Source organism: Lottia gigantea (assembly GCF_000327385.1).
Source record: "Lottia gigantea unplaced genomic scaffold LOTGIsca_5, whole genome shotgun sequence".
Classification (NCBI taxonomy): Eukaryota; Metazoa; Mollusca; class Gastropoda; family Lottiidae; genus Lottia; species Lottia gigantea.
The window spans coordinates 336,459-363,087 of record NW_008709715.1 but is presented as its reverse complement, the minus strand read 5'-3'; the positions used below and the strand labels follow the sequence as shown (position 1 = coordinate 363,087).

Sequence of the window (26,629 nt, the reverse complement as noted above, 5' to 3'; positions counted from 1 at the left end):
AGATGGGAATTTTCATCCAACTTGTTCGTCGGAAATAAACCACGGTTCTTTACAGGCCGATTACAAGATTAACCATTGCAATTATCAAGTTGGATAGACATGTCATGAATTAAGAAAGAGGTGGATAAAGGCGGGGCATACTAGACGATACCCTTCTGGGCAAGAACGTGGGAAAGATGATCAATATATGCTTTCTGAAAATCTTGACTATACCACGTCTTTTAGCACAACATATCGATCAGATGGTCAACACATAGATCTTCACTTTCTCTCCTTATCCACTCAAGATAGACGAACAGGCTTTAACAATTCTTTCTTGCAAGAAATGTAATAGAACTGTAAGGTATTGATGACTTTAAGCTACTTGAGTTAAAAACGATCTATACAAAGTATGCATTACTGATACTTTCAACAGGGCTGAACCCCCTTCTTCTTTTCATTGACAGTAGGCCTTCAACTACAAATATTATTGATTGTTTTATCAAATTTGGTTCGAGTATACAATGCATCCAGGTATGGACAATAATTTGAAATTAATGTTGATATAAAAATAACCTGCTTACAAGGTTAAATCTGACTATCACGTGCTAATTTATCTCAGAAAAATGGTGAGATTACCCGTAAACAATCATTTAACAAGACGTAGGTGTATGCAGATTCATACACACATCTCAGTTGAAGGCAGGAGGGGAGGGGGTGGAGAGTAAGGGGGGCTGGGATGTGGGTATTATTACACGATCAAGTTACTTTTTCAGACATTTATTTATCATACTGAATAATTACATTATTTGCCATATCCAGAATATCTCAAGTATTTTAAATGTTGGTATATATTGCACGTCACTTCCTCTCAATTGATTATGATCATTGATTTTCAGTGTCTCAACTAGATTAGTAGGGGCTGTCGACTAAAGTGGGTTAGGGCCCCTCCCCCGGGATTTGTCTTTTTATTATGCTCCTGCATTCTGAGACCTCTTTGAAAGAGAATTTAATGTCTGTTACAATCTGTCGGTCTGTCGGAGGATTAAAGACACCGCAACTATACTGCCCTCTACACTAAAGGTCTAAGTAATTTTCATGAATTGAATTTTAACATAAAATGTGCAAATCATTGAGATCTTCGTTGAATTGGACGTGGAAGAATACCAACATCTACCAGTTATAATTATGATAATTATCACAAAAAATATTTTTTAGTTATTTAAATACACCAGGCCTATGTAAGACGTATACCATTTCATAATACACTATTAAAGCCTCAGTCCCACTCGCAATTTAGGAATGGTCTGCGACAAGGTGTGCAATGCCTTGTGATGGATAGCGACAAAATTGTCGAAAAAGTGAAGCAGTTCCATTTAAATTTGCAACGGAGATGATTCTATAAAGGTCTGCTTAATATAAGGCGACTTTTCGAGCAATATTAGTCTTAAACGTAGACCCTTTGATCACTATAGCTATAGCCGGCACTTGTCTAAAGATCTTTAATTTACTGTAGCTATAGCCGATCCCTGTCCAAAGCAAAGAACCTTTACTTACTGTAGCTATAACCGACGCCTGTCCAAAGAACCTTTACTTACTGTAGCTATAACCGACGCCTGTCCAAAGAACCCTTACTTACTGTAGCTATAGCCGACCAGTGTCCAAAGAACCTTTACTTACTGTAGCTATAGCCGACCCCTGTCCAAAGAACCTTCACTTACTGTTGCTATAGCCGACCAGTGTCCAAAGAACCTTTACTTACTGTAGCTATAACCGACCCCTGTCCAAAGAACCTTTACTTACTGTAGCTATAACCGACGCCTGTCCAAAGAACCTTTACGTACTGTAGGTATAGCCGACCAGTGTCCAAAGAACCTTTACTTACTGTAGCTATAACCGACCCCTGTCCAAAGAACCTTTACTTACTGTAGCTATAGCCGACCAGTGTCCAAAGAACCTTTACTTACTGTAGCTATAACCGACCCCTGTCCAAAGGACCTTTACTTACTGTAGCTATAACCGACCCCTGTCCAAAGAACCTTTACTTACTGTAGCTATAACCGACCCCTGTCCAAAGAACCTTTACTTACTGTAGCTATAACCGATGCCTGTCCAAAGAACCTTTACTTACTGTAAGTATAGCCGACCAGTGTCCAAAGAACCTTTACTTACTGTAGCTATAACCGACCCCTGTCCAAAGAACCTTTACTTACTGTAGCTATAACCGACCCCTGACCAAAGAACCTTTACTTACTGTAGCTATAACCGACGCCTGTCCAAAGAACCCTTACTTACTGTAGGTATAGCCGACCAGTGTCCAAAGAACCTTTACTTACTGTAGCTATAACCGACCCCTGTCCAAAGAACCTTTACTAACTGTAGCTATAACAGGCAACTGTCAAGGGAAACTTTACTTACTGTAGCTATAACCGGCACCTGTCAAAAGAACCTTTACTTGCTGTAGCTATAGCCGACCCCTGTACAAAGAACCTTTACTTACTGTAGCTATAGCCGACCCCTGTACAAAGAACACTGTAGCTATAGCCGACCCCTGTACAAAGAACACTGTAGTTATAGCCGACCCCTATACAAAGAACACTGTAGCTATAGCCGACCCCTATACAAAGGATCTTTACTTACTGTAGCTATAACCGGCAACTGTCAAAAGAACCTGTACTTACTGTAGCTATAACCGGCAACTGTCAAAAGAACCTTTACTTACTGTAGCTATAACCGGCAACTGTCAAAAGAACCTTCACTTACTGTAGCTTTAACCGGCAACTGTCAAAAGAACCTTTACTTACTGTAGCAATAACCGACGCCTGTCCATAACTATTCGCATTTGCAAATTTGTTTACCACAGTGTATAATTGGTCATATCAAAATGCGACCATAATATTTTGTCTTTATAAGATAAGATCACTATGATAGGAATGTTTTCTTTTCAGATTTTTCATTTTCTACTTCATTACCTACATGTCAAATAATACATAGCATGTAAGACAACTATTTGATTGCAATCTGGAGGTTATCCATTGTTTCATACGTATATAACAAGATATTTACAAGAAAAGCTACAATCTTCCTTATTTAAAACAAGATAGCAAGTCCACTAAAAGCTCAAATTCACTTTTATTCAGTTCATCAACAGTGCAAATGTATCCTTATTCAGAACCAGATATTCAGTCAAGAGCTCAAATTCAACTTTATTATTAACAAGATATTTAGTCTGTTACAGCTCAAATTCTTTAATATTGTTTTATCATTTTCCCAAATCTAGTGGTTGCAGAACCTAAGAAAGAGAGAGAACACCTACAAAAGTATGTCAATTAATTCCTGCTGCCCACAAGATTTTTTGAAAGTTTCATTAATATTAGGGCTTTTGCCATGAATAGGAAGCATTATAAATTTACTTGAAGTTCCCCTCTTTAACGTTAGAATGTCAGATACTACTTACTAAAGGCTATCATATTGTAATTATAAGACCTCAATGAGATATAATACCGTGTGGGGATTCAGTTCTTATCTTTAAAAAAAAATCACTCCCTCAGTAATAATTCTTTGAAAATCAAACTATATTAGAACGCCCACTATCCGAAACTATACTGGCATTTGACTATTTATTTAATTCTGTAAGTGCAGTAAGAAATATCCCAATAGCAATGGAGTAATTCCGGTTCATTACCTCCAATCTAATACCGTTGTAAGTTACTGAACTCTCAACGAGTTTCTAATTTCACAAAGTAAAAACTTCATTTCACTTTCAACTTCATTTTTTTCAACCATTCATCAATGTCCCTCCAGTGTACACAGTATATTTCAATACTAAATTGTCGGTTTTTATTATCTATAATGGAAAAAAATCAAGCCAAATCTATACCATTGATAACGTCTCAAAATTAATGAATTAAAGTGTTGAAACCGCAAGTTGACTTTGGAATGTCTACCAGAAAGAACTATACCCATACATATCCATGTCTATCTATATTAGTTAAAATCTTTATCTTGCACGTTTTATTCTGTTCGTAGAGGTAATCTTATGAAGTACTACAACTGCACGAAAATCGCATTATTAGTTCAAAAATACCTCAAACTATGAATTTTACTTTCTATTTCTATATGATTTCTTTTCTTTGTATCTTTGAGTCTTAAGAAATGACGAGTCGTCATTTTAACTTTCAAACGCAGATAAATCTGTACACTTTACACTAGATTTACAGAAAATCACGACAGTTTTGTACATAATAACATGGCGAATCTTACCATTAGTCAGTAACGATTGATCGTAGGATTCTGTTGCACAATACTGTCTGCAGGCAAAATGACTAATTGGTTAATTAATTAGTGCTAATTTAAAATAGTTATTTTGGTTTATGAAATTCTCTGCTTTCTATAATACTACTAATAATATGACCTCTCCGCAGGAGGGATCAGTTTTGGCTTAAGAGCTGATCGCTTTTCAATCAGGCGGTAGATATTGTCTGAAGTCCATTCTTCCAGCGCAACTTATGACTGGGTTGTTCAACTCGGCATCGTTACTATTTGTAGAAACGGGGCTATTGTGCTTTTAAGTGGCCCTCAAACTCAACTCTTATACAATTAAGTTGCGTTTGGAACTCCTGGCTACTTTAATTATTCGCAACTAGTGGTAATCGTTGTGGTGTGAGGGCACCATCATATATATTATTAGGTTATGTCGAATGGAATACAAACTAGTTAAAGTACGCGATTTACATTAATCATGAATATGACTCTTTGGATTGACCTAAAGAAATAAGGATCAATTGAAGCGCTAAATGAAAGGCAGTGATTTCAATATCATTTCACAGATCAGATACTGTATTAATACAGAAATTCAATATACCTTCTCACTATTTCCTTTAGATCTAATAGCTTTCATACATATTGCAGTCAATGTAGAGGCGACGTTGAGACACTTTAATTAATATCCCTTTTCACGACAACTTCACATTCTACTGTGATTTATTGAGGACGCTAGTACTATTTAATGAAAAGAAAAATCTGGACCCCATGAGCTAGTAATACTAGTTGAACTTGGATGTGTGTGGTCATCTCCCATCGTACTAGCTTTGTCTAGACTTATTTCAAGGATTTAAATGATAAAGAATAAAGCTAACGAGTAAAAGTAATTATAAATGACACATATACTCAAGATGTTGGTTTATCAGAAAAATGAATGTATCACCATTGTATCAGAGCAGTGAAAGTTGGGGTATCGATGATCAGACTTGAAGTAAAACAGTAATTATTTCGGAACAAGGAACAATACACTAGGATTAGAAAGAAAACGACAAAACGATGAATTCCTTGCCTAGAAACCGTAGTTAACCAGACTTTAGCTTTTTTTTCAGACCGGGAAAGCATATAATATTTTGTGATCCTAACTGAATTCGCTGTTTTCCCCTTTTCATACATTGTAATGCATTCGAAATGATACGTGTAGGAGGAAAAGACGACATAAGTCTTGTCTGGAAACCATAGTAACCCAGACTTTGGCTTCTTTCCGAACCTTAGGGTGTAGGCTTATAATATCTTCTAAACTCAACTGCGTTCGCGGTTTTCTTTTTTTTTGTGAATGACTCGAAATGTCACGTAAGAGAGGCCTTAACATTCTTTACATTTCAACATGGCATTGAAAACAACATTTCAACATCGCATTGGATACAATCAATGATGATGTAAATACTTGAAGCTACAACTTAAAAACCTGTGTCTGCTGTTAATTGAGAAAATAGTCAAGAGTGAAGACTGTCTCATGTCAAGGGGATTACCTCATATTCATCTTTTCTACCTTATTTATTAGAGAGCTTTTAATAATTCAATATTCTCCTACCACCACTTCTTTATGATGTGGTTTTTAATAGAAATGGAGGCCAAATCCATTATTGAGACGATAGTGTTGACAACCTATTAAGTCTAGACTTGCATCTAGAAGATGTAAGTTCTTAGAATCAATTTACTGGATTAAAGAAGTGCTTCCTGTTTACTGTTATTCCTGCCTTTTCAAGAGATTATTATAAATCTGGGACATGACATATTGATACAGGGATAGTAATTAGAGGTTACTTATTATCACTTTAGAAGCTATTTATTCACTCGTAAGCCATATGCAATGATTAATCAGCTATATATAGTAACCTATAAGTATTATGGCGTACACGTATGGTATATTAATGGTCTTGTTTCATCATCTACCAATCATAAGTTAACACTTTGTTCTCGACAGTCACGGAACCAAGCAGCCACGTTTCAGGCCACCTTGAACGAAATGGAATGGATCGTAGACAAAGCATGAAATCAGGAATGACAAAGCTGGCAAAAGACTGTTGTTGCATTGAATGCCGGGTCAAATTTGTTAACTTTCAAAAATATTTCCACCCCAGCCATGGTGCAGATGCAAAAAAAAGTAAGCCGTAGTAAAACTGGGCGAACCTAACACAGTACTAGACAGTAACAGAACTTTGGGGTATTTCATGTGAAGACAACATTTCACGGTTCAGTCAGATATTAGTTTTTGTTTTCACGTCTAGCTGTAGTGATCATGAGCGGTGCGTCCCAATTTGTGGCGTTAAAGGGTTTTGGCGCGTTTTGCTACGATTTAATAGGGATCTAATAAGGTATATAAAAGCCTGACAGGAAGTTTGATCTAAATGCCACCAAAGAGGAGAATACGCATTCTGGTCCAAAACAAGAACAAGGGAATTCGAAAGAAATCCAGTGGTCATGGGCTCAGGTTGACCTTGTGTCTAGCAGAATCAAGGAGCAACTGAATCAACAACGATTGCTGGAGGTATCAAGGAGAATCTGTTCAATCGCTGCGTATCGACGACTGTCCTTTGTCAAGTGCCCTATTACTTTGAATCGCTTGTCCACAGAAGCCCGCCTTAAACAACAGAGAGAGCTTGCATCGTGTTGAATAACAATCATATTCACTTGAGTGTATAAGACAGAAAGCAATTTGTTATATAAATTAAAGTTGTTGGTGGAAAACTACAGGTACACCATATTTTACTGATACATCCTCAATTGAAAAAACACCAAGAACTAGTGATAAATGGCGATGAAATTTTCTCTTGATGACAAAAGGCAGAGCTCGACAAAAAAGTTTAACAAGATTGAGGTAATATTGAACTGAGACAATCGGAGAATCTTTAACGATGTTTGTTTTTATATGTGGAGTGGAGAAGAATATTAAAGACTGATATAATCTTGTGGTTAATTTTCTTTTAGCTTCTATCTTAACGTTTGTCAGTATAAGTCTTCAAAACTTAGGATAGAATAAAAACCGAGAGACTTCAAAGAAAAACATTTTTAACAAAAAGTTAAAATTAGCTATAATATCCTCTACATCAGATTATCAGGGAATTGTATGGCATGTGATGTCGAAGGTGACAAATAAACAAATAAATCTACAGACCCATTTCGATTTTAATTTGAGATGTCCACGATTTCTTTTCAAGTCGACATAAACTTCGGTCAAATCTCCCAACATATCTTTCAGTTATGTAATTGCAGTTGCTGAATAAATATTATTCAGGATGTTGCATTAAAGAAGAGTTTCCATGATGAAACCATTATTGGATTTTGTACACGTTATGGCCAGTCTAAAATAACACAGTGAAAATATACAGACGATATAATTATACCTAGGCATACATTGATGCTTTTGATGAAATTAAGATATTATCAGAAAGTAATGGGGTGAAAATTCTGTCTCCCACTAGGACTCGATTATAATGAATATGCATAATTGTAATTGAATTCATGCATTGTTATCGCTTAGTAGCAATCAAAATGACAATTTTATCATATAATATGTAAAAACTGAAAAGTCCGATGCAACGGCAATAATTTCGACACTGCTTTTAGATAGTCCACATAGTTAAATGATGATTCTTTTTGTCCAGTATTAAAGCTTTCAACGATGCATACTAGGTATTTTCTCATCAAGTACAAAGGAATGTAACTATATCTTTTCTGTACATCATGCTCCAGACGTTTTTGCCTTGTAGGCCTCTTTAGACGTTTAAAAATCATTAAAAATATTTGAAATTAATGAGGAATAACAAAAGCAAAACATAAATCAATCCGCATAGATTTATATATAATGTCTTATCACACATTTGGCATTAGTGTTCTGAGCAAAGATATTTAAATGGGTAAAATGTTTTATTGCGAAATGTAATATATACCACTGTCTCTTCGTGTCCTTCTCCCATTGCTTTCTAAGCCAACCATTCAATACGTTCAGTAATCGAATCAGTTTGAAATATATGTTGAATTGCCTTTAAAGGGACAATGCGTCTTTTTTTGTACCAATCGTACCATAGTCACAGAAACGGGATTTGTTTTAGCTAAGCCAATCAGTAATAGTGATCGCCATTCATCGTCGAAATTTGATCCTCTAAAATTATCCGCGTTTGTCTTCTTAAGACACTGCAGCCATACATAGAAAAGACATTATAGAAATAAGAAAAGAAATTGAAGACTTTTTACATATATTCAAAGCTCAAATCAATCCCCAAAATGGAGCACTTGCCTCTTTAAAATAGCCATGTTCCATATTTCACCAAAGAATACTCAATTGACAGAGTTGATATAAAATGTGGTTCAATATTCTTTAAGGAAAAGGTCTTCATATTCGATTTATTGTTCTGTTTAAATTGAGATCATAAATAAGTGAGGCAAACAATATAAAATTAATTTAAAATCATATTGATGTTTTATTATCCAATAATTCTGTTATCGTGCCAACATTTCCAGAACATATTTAGAGTTACATGTCGATAAGATTATACAAGAAAATATTGACAAGATCTTCAATTGATGTCTAGAGAGTTATAATTTGGGTTGATTATTGAAAACTTGTGTAAAGGTATTGATCATATAAATTACTGCTGAGTTTTTGAAATTAACACATATTAAACAATTCGACTCGAAAATATTTACTTTCAATTTTGATCGATTTTGGAAAAAGAAATTCGATCGCTTTCAGAAACCAATAAATAAATCCATACATATTTTTAAAACAAATATATTGCTGTTCATCCAATTCAGATTAAACAACGAAACTGACCGCATTTTGCTCAGATTTCAGAAAACTTCAAGGTAAATGTCAAAATTTTTATATTTTTTTTAGTGTTACTGAAATCATTCAATATGTCGAATATAAGTTAAAAACCAGGTTTCCTCCTGTCTGAAATGGATGTCGAAGGGGCTGATATAGAAAAAGGCATGCGGATGGGACAAAAGACCAAGAATCTGTGTGTCACAAGCTGTGTGCTTTAAAGATCCCTCGACAGTAAATCGAAAAAGAGGGTGTTCCCTCGTAGCACATTGGATGGCGTGGCTCGTCTCTAATAGCTATAACAGGTGAGGAAATGTAACTCGGATCAAATCATGCTATGATATTATTAGCTTTGTTGCATTTCAAGGCCAATGATCTTCATGTGACGGTCAGAAACAGGAATAGAATAGAGGCCTTTTTATTTGAGCAACTCACATACACACTTATCAAAGTGTGCATTTATTTACGCGAAGCGCCTACAACGATTTGATTACAATGTACACTTATTTTAGCGATTTGCCAAAGCGCGTACCCAAATCGACCAAATCGTGGCACATAGCGCTTGTTTTTAAGATGGTCAGTTTAACCATCAATCAATTTACTATCTATTGCAACCACATACACCAATAAGGTCAATGTTCTTTATCTGATGTTCTGAAACCTGATAACAGTCCTCTTTTACAATTACTAATTTACTGATCCATCCCACTGACCTAAAATCAACATTTTAAAGCAGCTTAAAGAAAGTCGCTGAGAAATAATTAACCTATTTTGGTAAGCCAGTTGATACCATTGCTATATCTATGGATTAAATTAGATTGTAGCTAACTATTGACACAGGGGATTTGAAGGTAATAGTTTTTCTATTCCACCTCATTATACTGTCTTATTTCATTTTCCGCCACCTTGTCACCATGTAGATCATATACTGTACATCCTAGCACTGTCTGAACGTTGGACATCTTAAAGTACACCTATAAATTCGCCTGATAAATATATATGGTGGAAATTCCAGAAATATTCGAGCAAGTAACAACGAAACAAATTAACTATTACAGTTAATTAAGGAAATTTTTCTCAATACTGTAATGAAAGCTAAATGAAATTGAAAATGTAACAAACAAGCAGATATCCAAAATGTTATAATCAGTCAAACTAGAAAAATCTGCTTAAATCAAAAATGTAACAGCCGAGCATATGTAACAAACAAATCTACAATAGACTGACTATCAAAGATAATTTAGGACAATGTGCTCTATATCAAATTGGAAGTTAAATGACAGCCGAGATATAACCGATTGACTTTAAGAATTAAGTTTAATTACACATTCAAAGCAAATTGTGCTCCAATGCAAGTTGGAAGCCAAAAGATAGTAAGAGAAAATACAAATCAGACGAATGACCTTTTAGCACTGATAGCCTACTGTTAGGCAGTAAATTCTGTAAACTCTACCAATAGATAATATGTTGTAAGAACATTTTTTAATACGAACTAAATTGAATTCTAGTCTATTTATCAACAAATCTAACGTATCTTATTATCATTTGTTGTTTTTTTTTTTGCGTTTTTAACTTATATCAAAGCATGCCTACTTACATGGTAGAAATCTGGTACTTTGCCGGAAGGGATTATAGATAATGGTGATTTTATACGACCTTATCATCGTCGATAACTTAATTTTCTTTCCGAATGGTTATCATACCGAAAATAGAAATGGCCTATATGTTCTCAGATAATGCAGTCTCATAAACAATCAATAACTGTAGATAACAATGGTGCATTGCTCTACATGTCACTGTTCACATTTATAAGTACCGTTTGTTCTGGAATATAACATAATTCACTTAGCAAATTCGAGATCTAAATGGCAAAAGTACATCTTCTATTCCGTGTTGTTTGAATAGTAAAACAGATTTGTTATGGGCAAATAATGATCTAAATTGTTACTTAGACAAAATAAATTGCTTTCGGCTTAATCTAAAAGACATGCCTGTCAATAAGTGTTTGGTTTTGAGACTATAAGCGTCAATCACGTTCAGTGTTAGAGGCTAATATGCCAATAACGTGATGTAGAAGATTGTTTGAAGTGTACATAGCAATTTCGTCTCGATTATCTTACTAATTTCAACGTCTTCCAAAACTTGCTTAAAATTGATCTTTTTTTTCCAGACCAAGATAAACAATAGACTCTCGTAGTATAGATTTTAAGTCAAATTTTCTGCTTTCTGATTTTACAAGAAAGTTAAATTTAAATACATAACCCAATGAAATTTAATTGTTATGTAAATTCAATGAGCTTTATATGACTCATTGAAGACTGAAACACATATTCATATCGCTTTTGTGATGGGGGGGAGGGGGGAATTTTTGACGCAGAGATACAGTCACTTAATCGTGGCACATAGCAAACTCCACCAGCCTCCCAACACTTGGGGTACAAATAGGGGGCAGACTGACGAATTTGACTCTGTGGAGGCGACGGTAGTGGCAAGCCTGTCATGGAGCGTCTGAGGTAGGTAAGGGTTCTTCATAATTCCCAAGAAAATTTATTTGATGCTTTCTATCAGATATTTTGGGTAAAAAACATAAAAATCATATTTTTAAATCTGTTAAAAATAAAGTACAATGGTGCAATATATTTTCCATCCTAGGGGTGCAAATGCCCCCTATACCCCTATTAGCGCCGCCATTGATGTTCTTCCTGATATGTTTCTTTATAAAATAAAATGAGTTTTTTTTTTATATTCCATCTAATTTCATATTTTATTATTAAATTGCACATATCACACGAAAGCCTACAAGTGCGAATGGCTTCTTCTTCGATTTAGTTAAAAGCTCAAGTTTGATCAATCATTCACCTCGGCCAATTAAAATCTAATGAAAAACAGGCAATGTAAACTCTTAAAATAGCTTTTATTATTAAAGAAATCATAGGAAAGTGTGTCACAGTGAGTCTGCATTCTTAAATTCTAAAAAAAGAAAAAACCCAATGTGGTATTAAATGAACAGACTCTTCAAGTTCTATAAAAGAATATGACTAAACCCATTTTCCTAGACAAATTCATTTTGATTAAAAAAATTCTAAATAAGGAAAGACCAAAACAATCCTTTTTTTCTGTTCGAGATTGAAAATCACTCTATAATAAGAAATTATACACGACTCAGTTCAAAAAGGTAACTCGGCGTTTGTTATACTAACTGATGCGGGCTATGGGTATCCATCGATAGTTTCTACTTACCAATTATGAACATCTCAGCACAAACTGGACAAAATCGAGTAATGCCCTCTGGCCTGTTTGGCGTCCTTCAATATCCTGAATTAGATTCAGAAAAGTACGAGTTAAATCACTTTCATTTTTGAGTCAGTTCATGTCATGTGATCGCCTTAAAATTGGCTCCATTAGACAAGGATAAAAAGTGTTGCAGGTGCCATGTCGACGGTTTAAGGATTCATGTCGTCATTTTATCTATAATAAGGATGCGATCAGGTGGTGGAAGTATATAATTCTTCCTGCTTTACTACTTATCTATTTGAAATACACCAATAACGTCACTAAATCTAATAAATCAGATTATTTGGTCGATCTGAGAGTTTTAAATGAAATGGAGATCTTCCTCGTACAAGTCTGCTACTGGTTTGGCAAAAAAGGATGGGCAACACCATTCGGAGTCCAATGTTAGACAGCAAATAAGACTTGACAACATCATGCGGTGTGCAATTAAAAATAGCAAATGAAGACGGACAACACCATGCGGAGTGCGATGAGTCGTCAAAGGAAGACGGACAACGCCATGGCGTTGTATCGGGGGTTCATTTCTATGAGAGGTTAGCTTATCATTTTCAAATGTTCAGGTATCTTTGACGTGCATATCCTGTAGCACACGGCATCTCGGTTTATTTCATTCCGACTTGACAGCTTTTTTAAAGTCAGACCACCAACAATCCTCAAAGGAGGAAACTGGGTTGAAAATTTTGAAGGTTAAGACGAAACCTACATTAACCTCTGATTTCTTGATTACCGAGTAGGCCTTTACCTCACTGAGTCCTTCTGGCTTAAATAATGGTTGAATCTGAAAACTCTCGGATAACTAGCGCCATATGTCTTCCAGATTCTATTGTTAGTCGTTGCATTATTGTTGACTTTACGTTCAAGTAAATGAATTCGGTTAATTGTAACACAAATATATTATTTCCAAATGAGTAACCTCAAAATGATTGCGATTAGAGACATTTCGAAATTATTTCCGTCTGAAAACGTAACCAAATCTTCAAGATTTATGTATCCTCAAATCGATTTCAACACACAATTTACAGGAACTAGACCAACATATCGGAAATAAAAAGTTAATCTCAGTCGAGACTAAGATTTGGTTGATGTGGTAAAAGTCGTCTAGGTGAGAGGTAATTCAAGAATTATGGGTGATTTAAGACATCGAGTAATCGTAATGTTACATAACTTGATACAAATCAATCAGTATAGATAGTAATCAATACACGATCGTATTCATTATGTACTGTATGGGACATTTTATCTGATTGATAAATCATTAAAGTATATTCAATGACTAGTAGCATGAGTAACTGATGTCTGAGCGACTAAGAAACAATCAAGCGCAAAAATTGAAATGTGCGGGAATCATAAAAGAAAATTATACCTTCCGTACTAGTTTATATTGAAATGAAAGGAAATGAATGGAGTTTTACGTCCTATTTTCTGCACCATGTGGGCTAATAAAGACGGGCCATGCAGGGTGTAATAAGGAAATTTTGCCAGGACAGCTATCGAGGGATCTTTAACGTGCACAGCCTGTAACACACGGGGCCTCGGTTTATTGTCCCATCCGAACGACTAGACGCTTTTTCAATGTCAGCCCCTCTTACCTACATCAGTGACAAGGGGAAACCGGGTTGAAAACTAGTTTATATTGAGAAAGTTACTTTAGTTGGTATTTCTCGTATCTGTAAAGGCAGCTGTATGGAACAAGAATCACTGGTTACAGTTTTATGCTACGTTCCGACGTGTTTCACCCGTCTCCATCTGGCACATAGTGATAAAAAGACAAAGTTTGTTAAAATTTAACTTATACATGTTTTAGTCAGTTTACATTCACTCTTTTTAACCTGTTCTTGCCACAGTTCCATATTGATGACAAATACAGACATTTGGAAATTTTAAATACCAATATATAGACACAGCTTTATTGAACAACAATTACTGCAATCACATTTGGTCTGTAGCATATTCGTATACTAGATTCAGGAACTGTCTGATATTGTTTGCATTGTTGAAGCCGTTGAAATTAAAAGATATTACACATAAAATGATCATTTGATGGTTTAATTGGAGGGTAGATGTTGTAAATCAGAGTAAATTTCGGATCAAGAGGTGATTGTTATGTCTGAAGAGCACCAATCATTGGTTTGTAGCAGATTCAGTAGTTGTTATCCTGACTGAAGAAAAATCCGATATCGTGTGTACTGCTCGCTATATTATGTTTGAATTAAAAGGATACCACACAAAAAACCAGTTGGTATGTTTTTATATGATGGTAGATAGTGTAAATCAGAGTAAATTGTTAGTCTGAAGTGCACTAATCAGTGGTTCGCTGTCGATAACTGACCTAAATTATAGTATACGAGTGTTGAGAGAGCGACCAGACTACTAATAATGATTAGTAATAGATTACAAGGGCAGACAGTTCGTAAATACTTCACCATTTACATACACAGTTATACATATTTTTCTTGAGTTATAAAATATCATTACGTCGAGTTCTCTCATTAAGCCTTTAATATGAACTAGTCAGTTATGTTACCATTGATTGTATGACTTCCCCATCAAATCATTTTCTGTGTTGGTTAAGTTTTCAACAAATCGTTATTAGTGCTACCAGTAGTAATGTCTCATGCACATGGTGACACAATGTAGCTTTATGTGTGTAACTATGATACTACGGTGCACCCAGAAGCTATATATGTCCATACACATGCATTTATAAAGAATAAAAATAATAATAATATATATTTTTTCTATGATGTTTACTTTCTGATCGTGATCTATAGAATTAATATCCAACTGTTTTACTATCCGCAAACTTTTAAGGCCGAAATCAAATGTCACTATGATCACTCAAATCATGATGTAACCAACTTATCGAAACCGCCGTATTTTCTTCTCCTAATAATGCATGTACCCAATCCCAGTTAATTGTTCATTTCATAAATCAACCATTCAATAACACAACGTAGAGAAATGGCTTAAACAGATTTCTCTTGATGGTCAAAACTGACCAGAAGTATATTACAGCACGGTATAGCTCTACCATAGTTAATTGTCCAAATCATAACTATTTTGGTTTCTAAATGGCCATGTATTCGGTGTTTTTTTTTCTTTTGATATACATTCAAGAAAACGCACTGTCAGACATAAAGAAACAACAGTTATTCCATAGAATTGTTCTTTAATGAACTGAATGTTCATATAATTTGAAAACATGTGCCAACTATGTTTTAAATAGGCAATTAACCAAAATGAACAACAAAACAACATATACGTGAACCTCGTTATTAATACCGATGTATGCAGTATATATTCGATAATCAAGCCAAAATAGAGAAAATATTCCTTTGATACATTGCCGTTTCTTTAACCGTGTCTATCTACAAATATTACAATATTTCTATATACTACAAAGTTTGATTGCAAGAGTCTCGCAGAGATAAAAAAAAAAGGATTAAATTTCATACATTTGGGCTCTTAAAACTTTATCAATGATTCTTTCACTGACTCACTGTGATTCTTGTTGTTTTTACGGAATACAAAGTATTGCCAAAGTTTCTTATATTGAAATTGGACTATCGTCTAACCTCTGAATGGTGTATTTCAGTTTTTTCCGCAAAGCATCCGTATCAATATGTCTTCATTGGTTCGAAGAACACCAAGTGCCACCAATCTAAAATAAAGCAATAAGCAGATCATAAAAAGAAAGAGACTTAATTAATCGTAATTATAAAGGGTGTTCTATGACACTAATTTATTAACTTTTATGCATAGTAATTAAGATTACATTGTCCTAAGTTCAAGATTGGGGTGAAAGAGAAAACCTCTTAATATCCTCATTAATAAAGCTATATTAATATTAATGGTACTATAGCTAGATTAGTTACTGGATTTGAATAGTTACGATGGGTCAAAGTCAAGCACTGATAATCCAACAGCGGTCAAGGCTAGGCTGTGACATTGTGTATTATATTCTATCCTCGTGACTGACTATATGAATTTCTCCTTAAAGTGTTTAGCATTTTCGAACCGTGTAATCGTCAGAACGCCCCTCTAACGCTGGGCTGTACGTTTATGGCAATAGAATGGCTCTTCCATGCGACCATGTACCATGGGTTCGAATCCTCCACAAGGTACTAAAAATTCTGAATCAAGTACCAGTGCTTCCGAGTAGGCCCCATGTTGGAATAGAAACAGAGACATATCCGCCAAAATTGAAATCTTGAAGACACAGTGCACCAGTCAACAGCAGAATAGTGGATTACCAGCTGAAACATTACCAAGATTCAGTTAATTACTTTAAACCAGCACAATGCTTAGCTTTTAATATCACTGGATGTTTTTTAACAAGCTTTAAATTTTCTTGTCATGCAACTGAGAATTCATCTAAGTAGTTGATGCTTAATTCAAGTTTTACTTAAGATGAAATTAGGAACAAGTTATACAAAAAGCACAAGGCAAAATAAGAAGGCAGAGATTAGCTCTTTGGGATTAAGAAAGATCGGGCTTCTTGTGCATTTATCTTATAATTTCATTGGTAAATGTTGTACCTGAAGAAAATGTCATTTACATCTTTTGAAATTGGTTTTAAGAGCTGATTACTAGGATTATTGCATAAAACGTAGCTTTAACCAAGTCAATGTTAAACCATTTTATTTATGTCAACAACATTCAGACTAGTGTCTGAATAAAACTATACTAAAAGACCAATAAAAAGACCCGTAATGGCAAACATAATCCCGATATAGAAATATACTGTATAGTTGAAAGCTGTATTTACATAAAACTGATACTTTTGGTAATTTGTTACTGTCTATCAATGATGTAAGATAATATTTGATTGACTCTTATTAAACTACTGATTTAGTCGTTATCGTTTCTCATTACCTAATGTATAGAAATGATTGTTTTATAAGAGGTTAAATAGTGTGGCATTACACTTTTAAACTACCACAAGACTTTCATAATTATGAAAGAGTAAAATGAAAACAAATTATGACAATGATTGATCTGTTTAAGAATTGTGAAACTGACCTCTTATGTATTACAGAAACATTTGCAACTTAATATGATTATTATGGTCTACACCATTCCTTCGAGGGAAGATCTGGCGCTAGTTTCTGCCTTCCTCGGAAATGTCACCTTAAAAATGATCGAGTACTCTTTCAAAATGCGTCTGGTTAAAAAGACACTTGGCGACGGCGTAAACTGACAAATACATTTCTTGGCGTGTCAATAAACGTATTGAAAGGAATATTAAGATTAAAATAAACAAATGATTCAATAAATATACTACTAGTAAACTATTAAGAATGTGCACTCTTGTAAAGGAATGTCAATTTGACAGATTAATGCTGCACATTGGCATCAGGTGTTCCGGATAGGTTGAGAACCCATACCCTGATAACGACAGCTGCCAAACACTTACTATAGTGGGTTTCAATGTGGAGTCTTCGAAAAGGTTGCCAATATATCAAGCTGCACACTGACATCAGTTGTTCCGGATGGGTGAGCCTTAAGGTGCCAAAGTATAATGGAATCCAGGTTTTTGAAAGCTTTCAGCTGACAGGTAGACGAATGACTTTGAGGACAGTACCACTGGGCGTGGAGAGTGTTGAATGATTGCACAACTCGATAAACATCAAAAAGAAAGAAAAAACTATATCTACAAGTATAAAAGCTTAGTTTCCCTAAAGATCCGTTCTACCAGGTTGTCCTTGGCAAAATCTTTTACGGATTATCGGTATACATTTACAGCCGTTTCGGGGTTTCAGCCCTTCATAAATCAAAAGAGAAGTGACAGTCAAGTCAGATGGACTTGGTAAAAGCAGATAATTAGTACCTTGTGAACAGTTGACAGGAAGACGTTCGTGATAATTCGTAGTTAGTCGAGATAAAGTTGTACATGGCCACCTACTGTTATTTATTAACTATGAAGAATTTGGAACTGTACACTAGGAAGTAGAATGTTGGTCTAATGAATGACTTGTTAGTTTCTAAATAGGTTAATGGGCTGTTGTTAACGTGATAATATTATACAACTTTGGTCGTCACTGTGAAGCGATATTAGGCGCCCGTCACTGTTAAATATAATTGATTTTGAACTAATTACAGATGGAAGAAGTTGGAACCAAGGATGTCGTTAAATGATTAGGAAGGTTTTTGTCTGTAATTAAATAGTCGAGTCTATTAGGAAATATAATTAAGTTGAAATGAGATTTAGCTTGTATCTTTAACCAACTAGTTCCGATACAACTTATACTATAAACTTAGCTGTAAAGCTGTAGAGAATTTACCTCTTATTAATACTTTTTCATTACATAAGTTATACGTGTTAAACCTTGACTTCTACAATGTTCAGTAGGGCAGTTCCATAACCTTCTTTTACACGTTACTTGCTCAGCTTGTGATCCGTCCAAACGCAGCTTGGGACAGAACACCAGAATTTTCGTAAGACATTTCGTAAAAAAGTAGGTTTAAGAATTCATTGGGAACAAGCCAAGCAGGTTTATCAAAGTCTGCAAACGTTTTAAAAAGGTTAAGATTTCAGTGGGAAAAAGCCAAGATAATTATAGTTATGACTTAGTTCTAACCATATTACTTCATTTCTAAATACAGGCTAGCAGACCTAATTAGACGGCTATCTCAAGTGGTTACGTATTAGATTATAATTTCCTTTCATTTGAACTCATTGTTCAGATACCTATATCTTTTAGTAAATGATCAAACTTATTGTGAGAGACACACATATTAGTGAATGCATAAAGATTATATATACATTGTAATATTGTTTAGAAAAAGGTAAGAAAAAGAATCAAGTAAACATTTATATTTCCGCTCGCATTCTTGACAATTTTCTCTTATATATGCAAAAAAGAATAATACTGAAAGGCAAAAGAAAGGTCTAAAAATAACGATCAAACACATGGCAGTTACCTGTTCTGTGGTCAATTTATTCATTGAACGATCCATAAAATCCCTACTTTACGTTCTTTTGTCTTTCAGTATAAATTTGTAACAGTTCGTGAAGATTACTGCCTTGTTCGTTCATATTGCGACTGCTGAAATATGAATTAAGTAAATCAGGTTCTCTGGTTTGCTAAGAATTTGAGTATAGTTTATGCTGTCTCTTGTGATAACTTTCAAAGTGCTTTCTCTCTGCAGATGAGTACAGATGCGCCTGGAAACTATTCCTAATATTCACTTTATAGTTATCTACGCACGACTGTGGAATTGCAAACGTGCCACTGCACAAAATTTCCTTCGCCGCAAATCGCATTAAATTGTCTGACTTCTAATAAAGTGCTGAGCGTGAAATATTAAAATAATTTTAGTATGACAATTTAACACACCAGGCTTCAGATTAGATATTTCTAGACATGTTCTAGATGATCTATAGACTGAGTATAATTAGATATATGCAATTTAAATATTAGCTGTTTCTGTGATCACCGATACAAACGAATACATCTAAACTAGTCATATCGCTTATTGAAATTGAAATTCACCTTTTATCAGCTTTTGATGTAAATTCCCCTGCGTATCCAATAGGCATCAATTTCATAAAAGATACAACGGACTTCATAATGATTTTGCAAAGTGCACATTTCCGCGGTAAAACTTTGAGAAATCAAATATTTGTATTCGGTTTAATTTTGCATTCACAGACTCGGTGTTGGTAAGATGACCAAAATGAAATTTCTCAAAAGAGTAAGATCTGGCAGTAATTTATGGATTCATCTAAACTTACAAATGCGTCTGGTTGAAAAGTGACATTTGGTGATCGCCGAATAGATTCTTGATGACGATATGACAACCATACTGAAACTTTAATAAATATGCTAAAATCACCCATCCAAAATAATTCTTTTATTCATTTTGAACAATATCAGTTCAGTTAACTGGTTTAAGGACTATTTCTATGACTTCTGAAGACCAAATTTTTCAGTACTGATACCTTAGTGGTTAAAAACCTCTAAACACAATACTTCCTCTATCAGAAGAGATATATCATCCCCTTCAGACAATATCTTGTATTAAAGATTGGGTAATGAATAGAAAATGTTACAGACGATCTGTAGGGAATTTGGAAAATAGCGAACAGGTGACAGGCAACAAGTTAAAGATGTTATGTATGGTTTTTAAGATATACCAAGGGATATCGAGGTAATATTTTCATAATACTTGATCACGTCACCAGTCCCGTAGAGTCAGATTTCAGATATAATAGAAAATCAAATAGTGACCAATCAGAATTCGTGTTTCACGGTTGTAGATCATTTTGTAGAATTTATAATTATTTTATAATAGCCAAGTATTGAGATACTGAAGTTTTACGACTCCTCGTTTAAACGCCCTAAGGAATGATTTTGCATGGTATTTTACACAGTAACATTGATTCGCTAACTTTATTGGCCATTTCTCATAATTTTTTTATAGATTGATGGTCGTATTTTACGATGTAAAGAGCAATTTTTGTGTAAAGGTTTTAGGGGTCCAATAGGAATGTTCATTATAAAACAGTGTTATAACAATTAGTAAGCCGTTGCGGCAATCAGCAAAAGGAACATTCTTAAGTAATAATGCATTGAAACAGACTGGTCTGCAAATAATACTCGACAGATATTTAGCAAACTCATAGTTATGTTGCATACGCAAAGTATTCAATAAATAGAAAATATGTCAATGGAAGAGTTCTTTCTGGACAATGACGCTTCTTGCAAATATCAGAAACACACAGAGATAATTATCATAACAGGCATGAGAGTGTGGGCATATTTTCATACTGCTTCTCTAGGTTAAAATAGCTGTCTTTCTGGCTACGACTGTTCAATTTATGGAGATAAGAAAAGATGATACTAAATGGCTTCAGGAGAAAAGTGTCGATATACGCTATGGCATATAATCCCGTTGTGGGCGGATTACAACGTTAAAAGCACTACAACCATTGTATAGTCAATGTCGCCACGGGCTCGTCTGGTTTATCAATTGAAATATTGTAAGAGTAACAGCTACCTTTCGGGGTAATTGCGTTTGTTCAAATATAGAATGCTTTATTCTTTTGCGAATGTTAACTGTCCCTGTGATTTTGTTGATGAGCAGTATTGTGCCTCTAAGATACAGACACTGAATATAGCAAGACTAATAGAACTGAATATCCACCATCAAACAGGCATAACACCTTTTGTTGTCCCGTTCTACCAGTAATAATACCCATTATATGCCCATTATGATGTTCAAACAAAGGATGATAGTCGCATTATTCGAAAAACCAGAACTTTAATCTTGTCCATAGCAAATAAAAGACCATCAATATATAACATACTAACCTCTAGCCCATTGGGCGAGTTATTATTTTATCTAATAATCAGAACAAAAGAAAGCTTCCCAGCCGATCCAGACCACATATTCCAATTTCTTAATGAAATATTTGTAACCCCCTTTTTCGCCGAAATCTAAGAGTTAGCTGACAAATATATTGGATAGAAACATGGCATATCAACATAGTAGAAATTCAAGAACAACGAATGAGATTAAACAAATAGTTGAGGCTTCAGATGGCAAAATCAAATAACCTAAGAACTACTATGAATATTATATGTAACATTTAACCTCAGTCACAGTTTTTACTTCAATAAAGACTAAAATCGGTTAATAAGGGCCATTTATGAAGTACATTGAAGTATTTGATTAAGAAATTTGATAGACACTTCATTAGTTCCTTATATAGTCATTAGCATTCATATCAGGTGCTATTATTCTTATTACTGAATTATCACTCCTTATAAGGTAAGCGTTGAGGTGTGAAATAAGATGGAATTATTTACAGAAGAATCACCACTTTCAAAGCCTCCTATTTTTCATTGGTTACATTTGTATGACCCCGAGTGTATGACCCTGAACTCCAGATACGAAGTCACAAATAAAGCATTAGTCGGGAATTCTTGCTATTCCGAATCCGGTCAAATGTAAAATTTCTTAGTAAATATGTTTTTATCAATTAGATTTATGATTCGTTAATGGTATAGAACGTGGCATTCAACAACAAACAAAACGAGACAACATTTTTAGTCATAATAATGGACATAACATCTTAACACATGTCCAAATTAATATTGTTAAGGAAAAGGAACAATAACGTCGGGAGTAGCACAAAGAGTTGGTCTTTGTTTTCAATAATCAGAACAGAGAAACAATTTAAACTTTTACGCTTCTTGGTCTTCTAAATCTAAACAGGACATATGCACACCTACAAAGGAAATTTGATAAAGACACGCAATGGTTGCAACAGTAATATTATGCTGAAAGGTTATCGTTTCGTTGCAATGATATTATAGGCATGAGGCATTCTGGTAATTCCAATCACCCCTTTTAAACACGGTTTTGGTTGTGATTCCGGTAAACTGAACGTGAAATTCTGTAAAAAGGTTGATAAAAATATAAACAATTCCATTCTGGCAAGTGATTCTCCAAGACATAACCGTTTTCCTGAAAAACAAAATCACAATAACATGAACAAACAACGAGACTAAAGGATCTACGGTTACGTATTGCCGCCCTTTATAATCTGGCAAAGTTGTCCGTTCCACGTTGGCTGGTGGCCAATTTTTCTTGCGACCTATTGACCGATACCAATTATATTGTGGCACTCGACGTGTTTGTAAACATAATTGGATGCAAACTTAAATGCTGGTTGTTTCAGGCATCTTTACGCATTGTACATTTGGTACAGTCTGAAGTACGCTTTGGTACAAGTTTTTTTCATTTTTCAAATACATTCGCTGATCAATTGGATCCCAATGACAATTAAGAATTATAATCGAACCTAATGAAAATGGTATATTTGCTTCTTTGGTGAGACTCTTGCTGTCCTTGTCAAGAAATCGTGAAGGTCTGAACACCTCGGGATCTCCCCATAACTCTTTACTATTCAATATTGATGATATATTTGGCAAAATAATAGCCTTGGCAGGAATTCGGTAACCCTTATACACCGTTTCCTTGGCAACAGCATGTGGCACTGAGAATGGAACCACATCACCAAGTCTTTGAATTTCTAATATTGTTGCTTCAACAACCGGAAGCGATTTTTTATCGTTCATACATGGCTTCCGGTTACGTCCGACAACTCTATCTAGTTCTTCTTGAGCCGCCCTTTGATGTTCTGGATACAAAGAGAGATATATCAGCGCCCATCTGAAGGTTGTTGTAAGGGTCTCAGTTCCCGCAAAGAAAAATTCTCCCAAGATTTGTAATAGATTTTGTTCTGAAATAGAAACATATTAAAAATATCTTGTAACTTATCAACTGCAACCATGAAAAAAATTGTCACGAAATGCTAAATTATGGCCTTGTTTGTCGAAACGTACCAATTTCAGTTAATCACATCCTTGTATGACATGTTAAAATATTATTTTTTTTGATCATATTACTGACAAGTGGTTGCCTTGCAAGATACGCCCACTTCCCTGATAAATTTTCAGTGTATCAAAGGCGATCGCCAGTCTGTGTCAAATCGTACCAAAAATCTAATTTGTACAAGATATTGTTGAATTTAAAAAATTCAAAAAATTTGGACATAAACTGCCAACAAAAAGGTCAATAATTCCAAAAATTCAAACACCAAGATCTCATTGTAATAGACTTCATTAAAATCAGATGAAAACTAGTCTCTGTAGTGCTTACAAACATATTTTGATGCGTTTTTACTAAGTCAAGGGCAATAACTCACAAACGATTCTTCGAAAAATCTGAACTTGACCAAGATCTCATCATTATAAATGATCACACTAAATTTCATTTAAAAATGAAAACTGCAGTCTCCATTGTGTTCACAAACAAATTTTGACGCGTTTTACTTTGAAATATCATAAAATTTGAACTTCACCAAGATCTCATCAATATAAATGATCACACCAAATGTCATTAAAATCAGATAATAACTGTAGCTTCTATTGTGTTCACAAGCCATTGTGGACGGACGGATGATTGTGATACCATACTTTACATGGGGCTTCTTGGTGCTTTCAACCCACTAACAACCGACTAGGCGTTAACAATACATGCAGACATTTCCCATTTGAATAATAATGGAACACTTACCATTGAATGAAGAACTTTCTCCACTACCCTCCCTATCTTTCGTTTCCTTTAAATAAGCATCGATAAAATCACTGATATCACCATGTTTCGAATCTGTATTCTGATGATCTTGAACTTCTTTTAAACATATACCATACCTAACTCTTTTGTCTCTCTTTTTTATATCTCTAAGAAGGAAATGCCCAAATATTGGGAAAAAGTGGAAAAAGGAGGCATTTCCAAGCTTTTGAGCAGAGTCGTGGACACTTTCTAAATGAAATACGAAGTCTTCGTCATCATGCTGGTAACGTTTACCAAACATTGTGGCGCATATAACATTGCTAACACAACACATTAACAAACGAGTTGGATCAAATGGTTTCCCTTCATATTTACTGATTTTATCCATACACACTTGACACTCCTTAGATATTCTCTCTTCCATGCCAATTCTTCCCATACCAAAATCTCGTAATGTAGATAAAGCAAATCTTCTCTGTTCCTTCCATTTATTACCACTGGTGTTAATGATACCTAAAGTGGAACCATTTGATTACTATATAAACAAGAGGGCGGTACTGTGACGTTTCTCAGAACCATAAGGTGAGGGGGGAGAGTTGGGTTCACAGAATGTTTAAGGGAGGCCAACAGGAAATTCTTTCCCTATAATGAACAGAAATCTGAAAGCGGGTTGGGGGAACAAAGCTGGGGCAGCGTCTTTTCGATCGGTTTCATCGGCAAAGAAAGCGATAATAAACTAATAAATGAAGATTGTTTCCATATAATATTGCATTGCTTGAATGACTGTGAAATGGGTTTATGAAATTAATAATTGAAGATTTAGAAAATCGGTAAAAGGGAGACAACCAAAGAATATACAGCAAATTTAAAGCTACAAGATACTAATTATATGAAGGTTAATGTTTTGTCTTTGGTGTACTTTGCATGACAGTTACACTTCTTTACATCATTTGAACATGTTCTTGAAATATGATATATATTGATGAATTTAGATTATTATTAACCAGATATAAATGACGACAAATCTTTGACTTATTATAAAATAGATTGTTCAAGGTACAGCTTTCGCCAACAAGAAATCATGTTAGTAGGTGACAAATAACCAAAAGCTTCGAATGTAAAATATTTTTTGTCTTAGGGTGAGAGGTCATCGTTATAATAAAGGGTCCAGTAGTATAATATTAAACATAATTGCGTGAAAAATCTTGAGTTAAAAGTTCATAGCAGAATGCATTTACAAACGTATTGATATAAGTATTAGATTAATAATCACGTGAAACAGACTATTTTTAAGCAGGTATTATTACAGATACATTATTTAGTCACGACGGAATTAGAGTAAGCAAACTGGCCTGTTTTACCACTGCCTATTATTGAACAATGAAATTTACTCTTTCATAGGTGATAAAAATATCTCCAAAAGGAAGACAACAAATTTATAGTTTAATGCTTGATTGCATTAAGTAAAAAGATACACGTATATAATGTAACATATAGTAATCATATAGGCCCTACATACCTAATCCCATTGTTAAATCAGAATAGACTAAATTGGTAGGTCTGTCAGAAAACGTATCGCCATTTTTTACCAACATGTCTTTTATTGCGTCTAAACCATTCACTACTATTAAAGTACCATTTCCAATTATTAGCGTGAAAATATCTCCGTACTGCTTTTGCAGATCACTGAACGCTTCACGCGTATCCCTTTTCAACATTGAGAATACGTTTCCAATAATCGGAAGGGGTGTTGGACCGGGTGGCAGTCCCTCTGGTTTCCGATAGGTCCATACCAGCCATAATATCAAAGTTATGCCAACTAAGATTAACGATGTATATGAAGTAAATACTTGGTCTAACATGATAGCTAGTTTATCTAGATCGTCACGACAGCCTTCTTTTTAACCCCGACAGCCATATTGTAAACAAGGATACCGTTAAGAATTTTACTAAGAAATGAATGTGAAACGAATATAAAATAATATATAGAATAAAATATAAAAATATAAAATAATATATAATATATAATAATATATAATGATATGTGATGATTTAAAAAATATAAAATAATATAATGTAATATATAATAATAAATAATATAAAAATAATATAAACTTATAAATAATAATATAGAATAATATAAAATAATATAGAATAATATAAAATAATATATGATAT

General features: G+C 34.4%; 1 protein-coding gene across 1 annotated transcript; it reads right to left on the bottom strand.

The window, feature by feature from the left end:
- Nucleotides 1-21,610: 21,610 nt before the first annotated feature.
- On the bottom strand, nt 21,611-26,367 carry LOTGIDRAFT_228903 (hypothetical protein). Its single transcript, XM_009061735.1, has 4 exons — nt 25,971-26,367; nt 24,452-24,964; nt 23,175-23,615; nt 21,611-22,837 (listed from the first exon to the last, which is right to left on the bottom strand). Exons 1-4 carry the CDS (start codon nt 26,311-26,313, stop codon nt 22,659-22,661), a joined length of 1,476 nt encoding a protein of 491 aa, XP_009059983.1. The 5' UTR covers nt 26,314-26,367; the 3' UTR covers nt 21,611-22,658.
- Nucleotides 26,368-26,629: the final 262 nt, after the last annotated feature.

Excerpts from the sequence above, each read along its gene's own strand:
- LOTGIDRAFT_228903 (XM_009061735.1), bottom strand. The coding sequence starts at position 26,313 with ATGTTAGACCAAGTATTTACTTCATATACATCGTTAATCTTAGTTGGC. Across the intron at positions 24,965-25,970 it reads TGATTTAACAATGGGATTAG|GTATCATTAACACCAGTGGT; the intron begins GTATGTAGGGCC and ends GTTCCACTTTAG. Across the intron at positions 22,838-23,174 it reads AAATATACCATTTTCATTAG|GAAAACGGTTATGTCTTGGA; the intron begins GTTCGATTATAA and ends TTTGTTTTTCAG.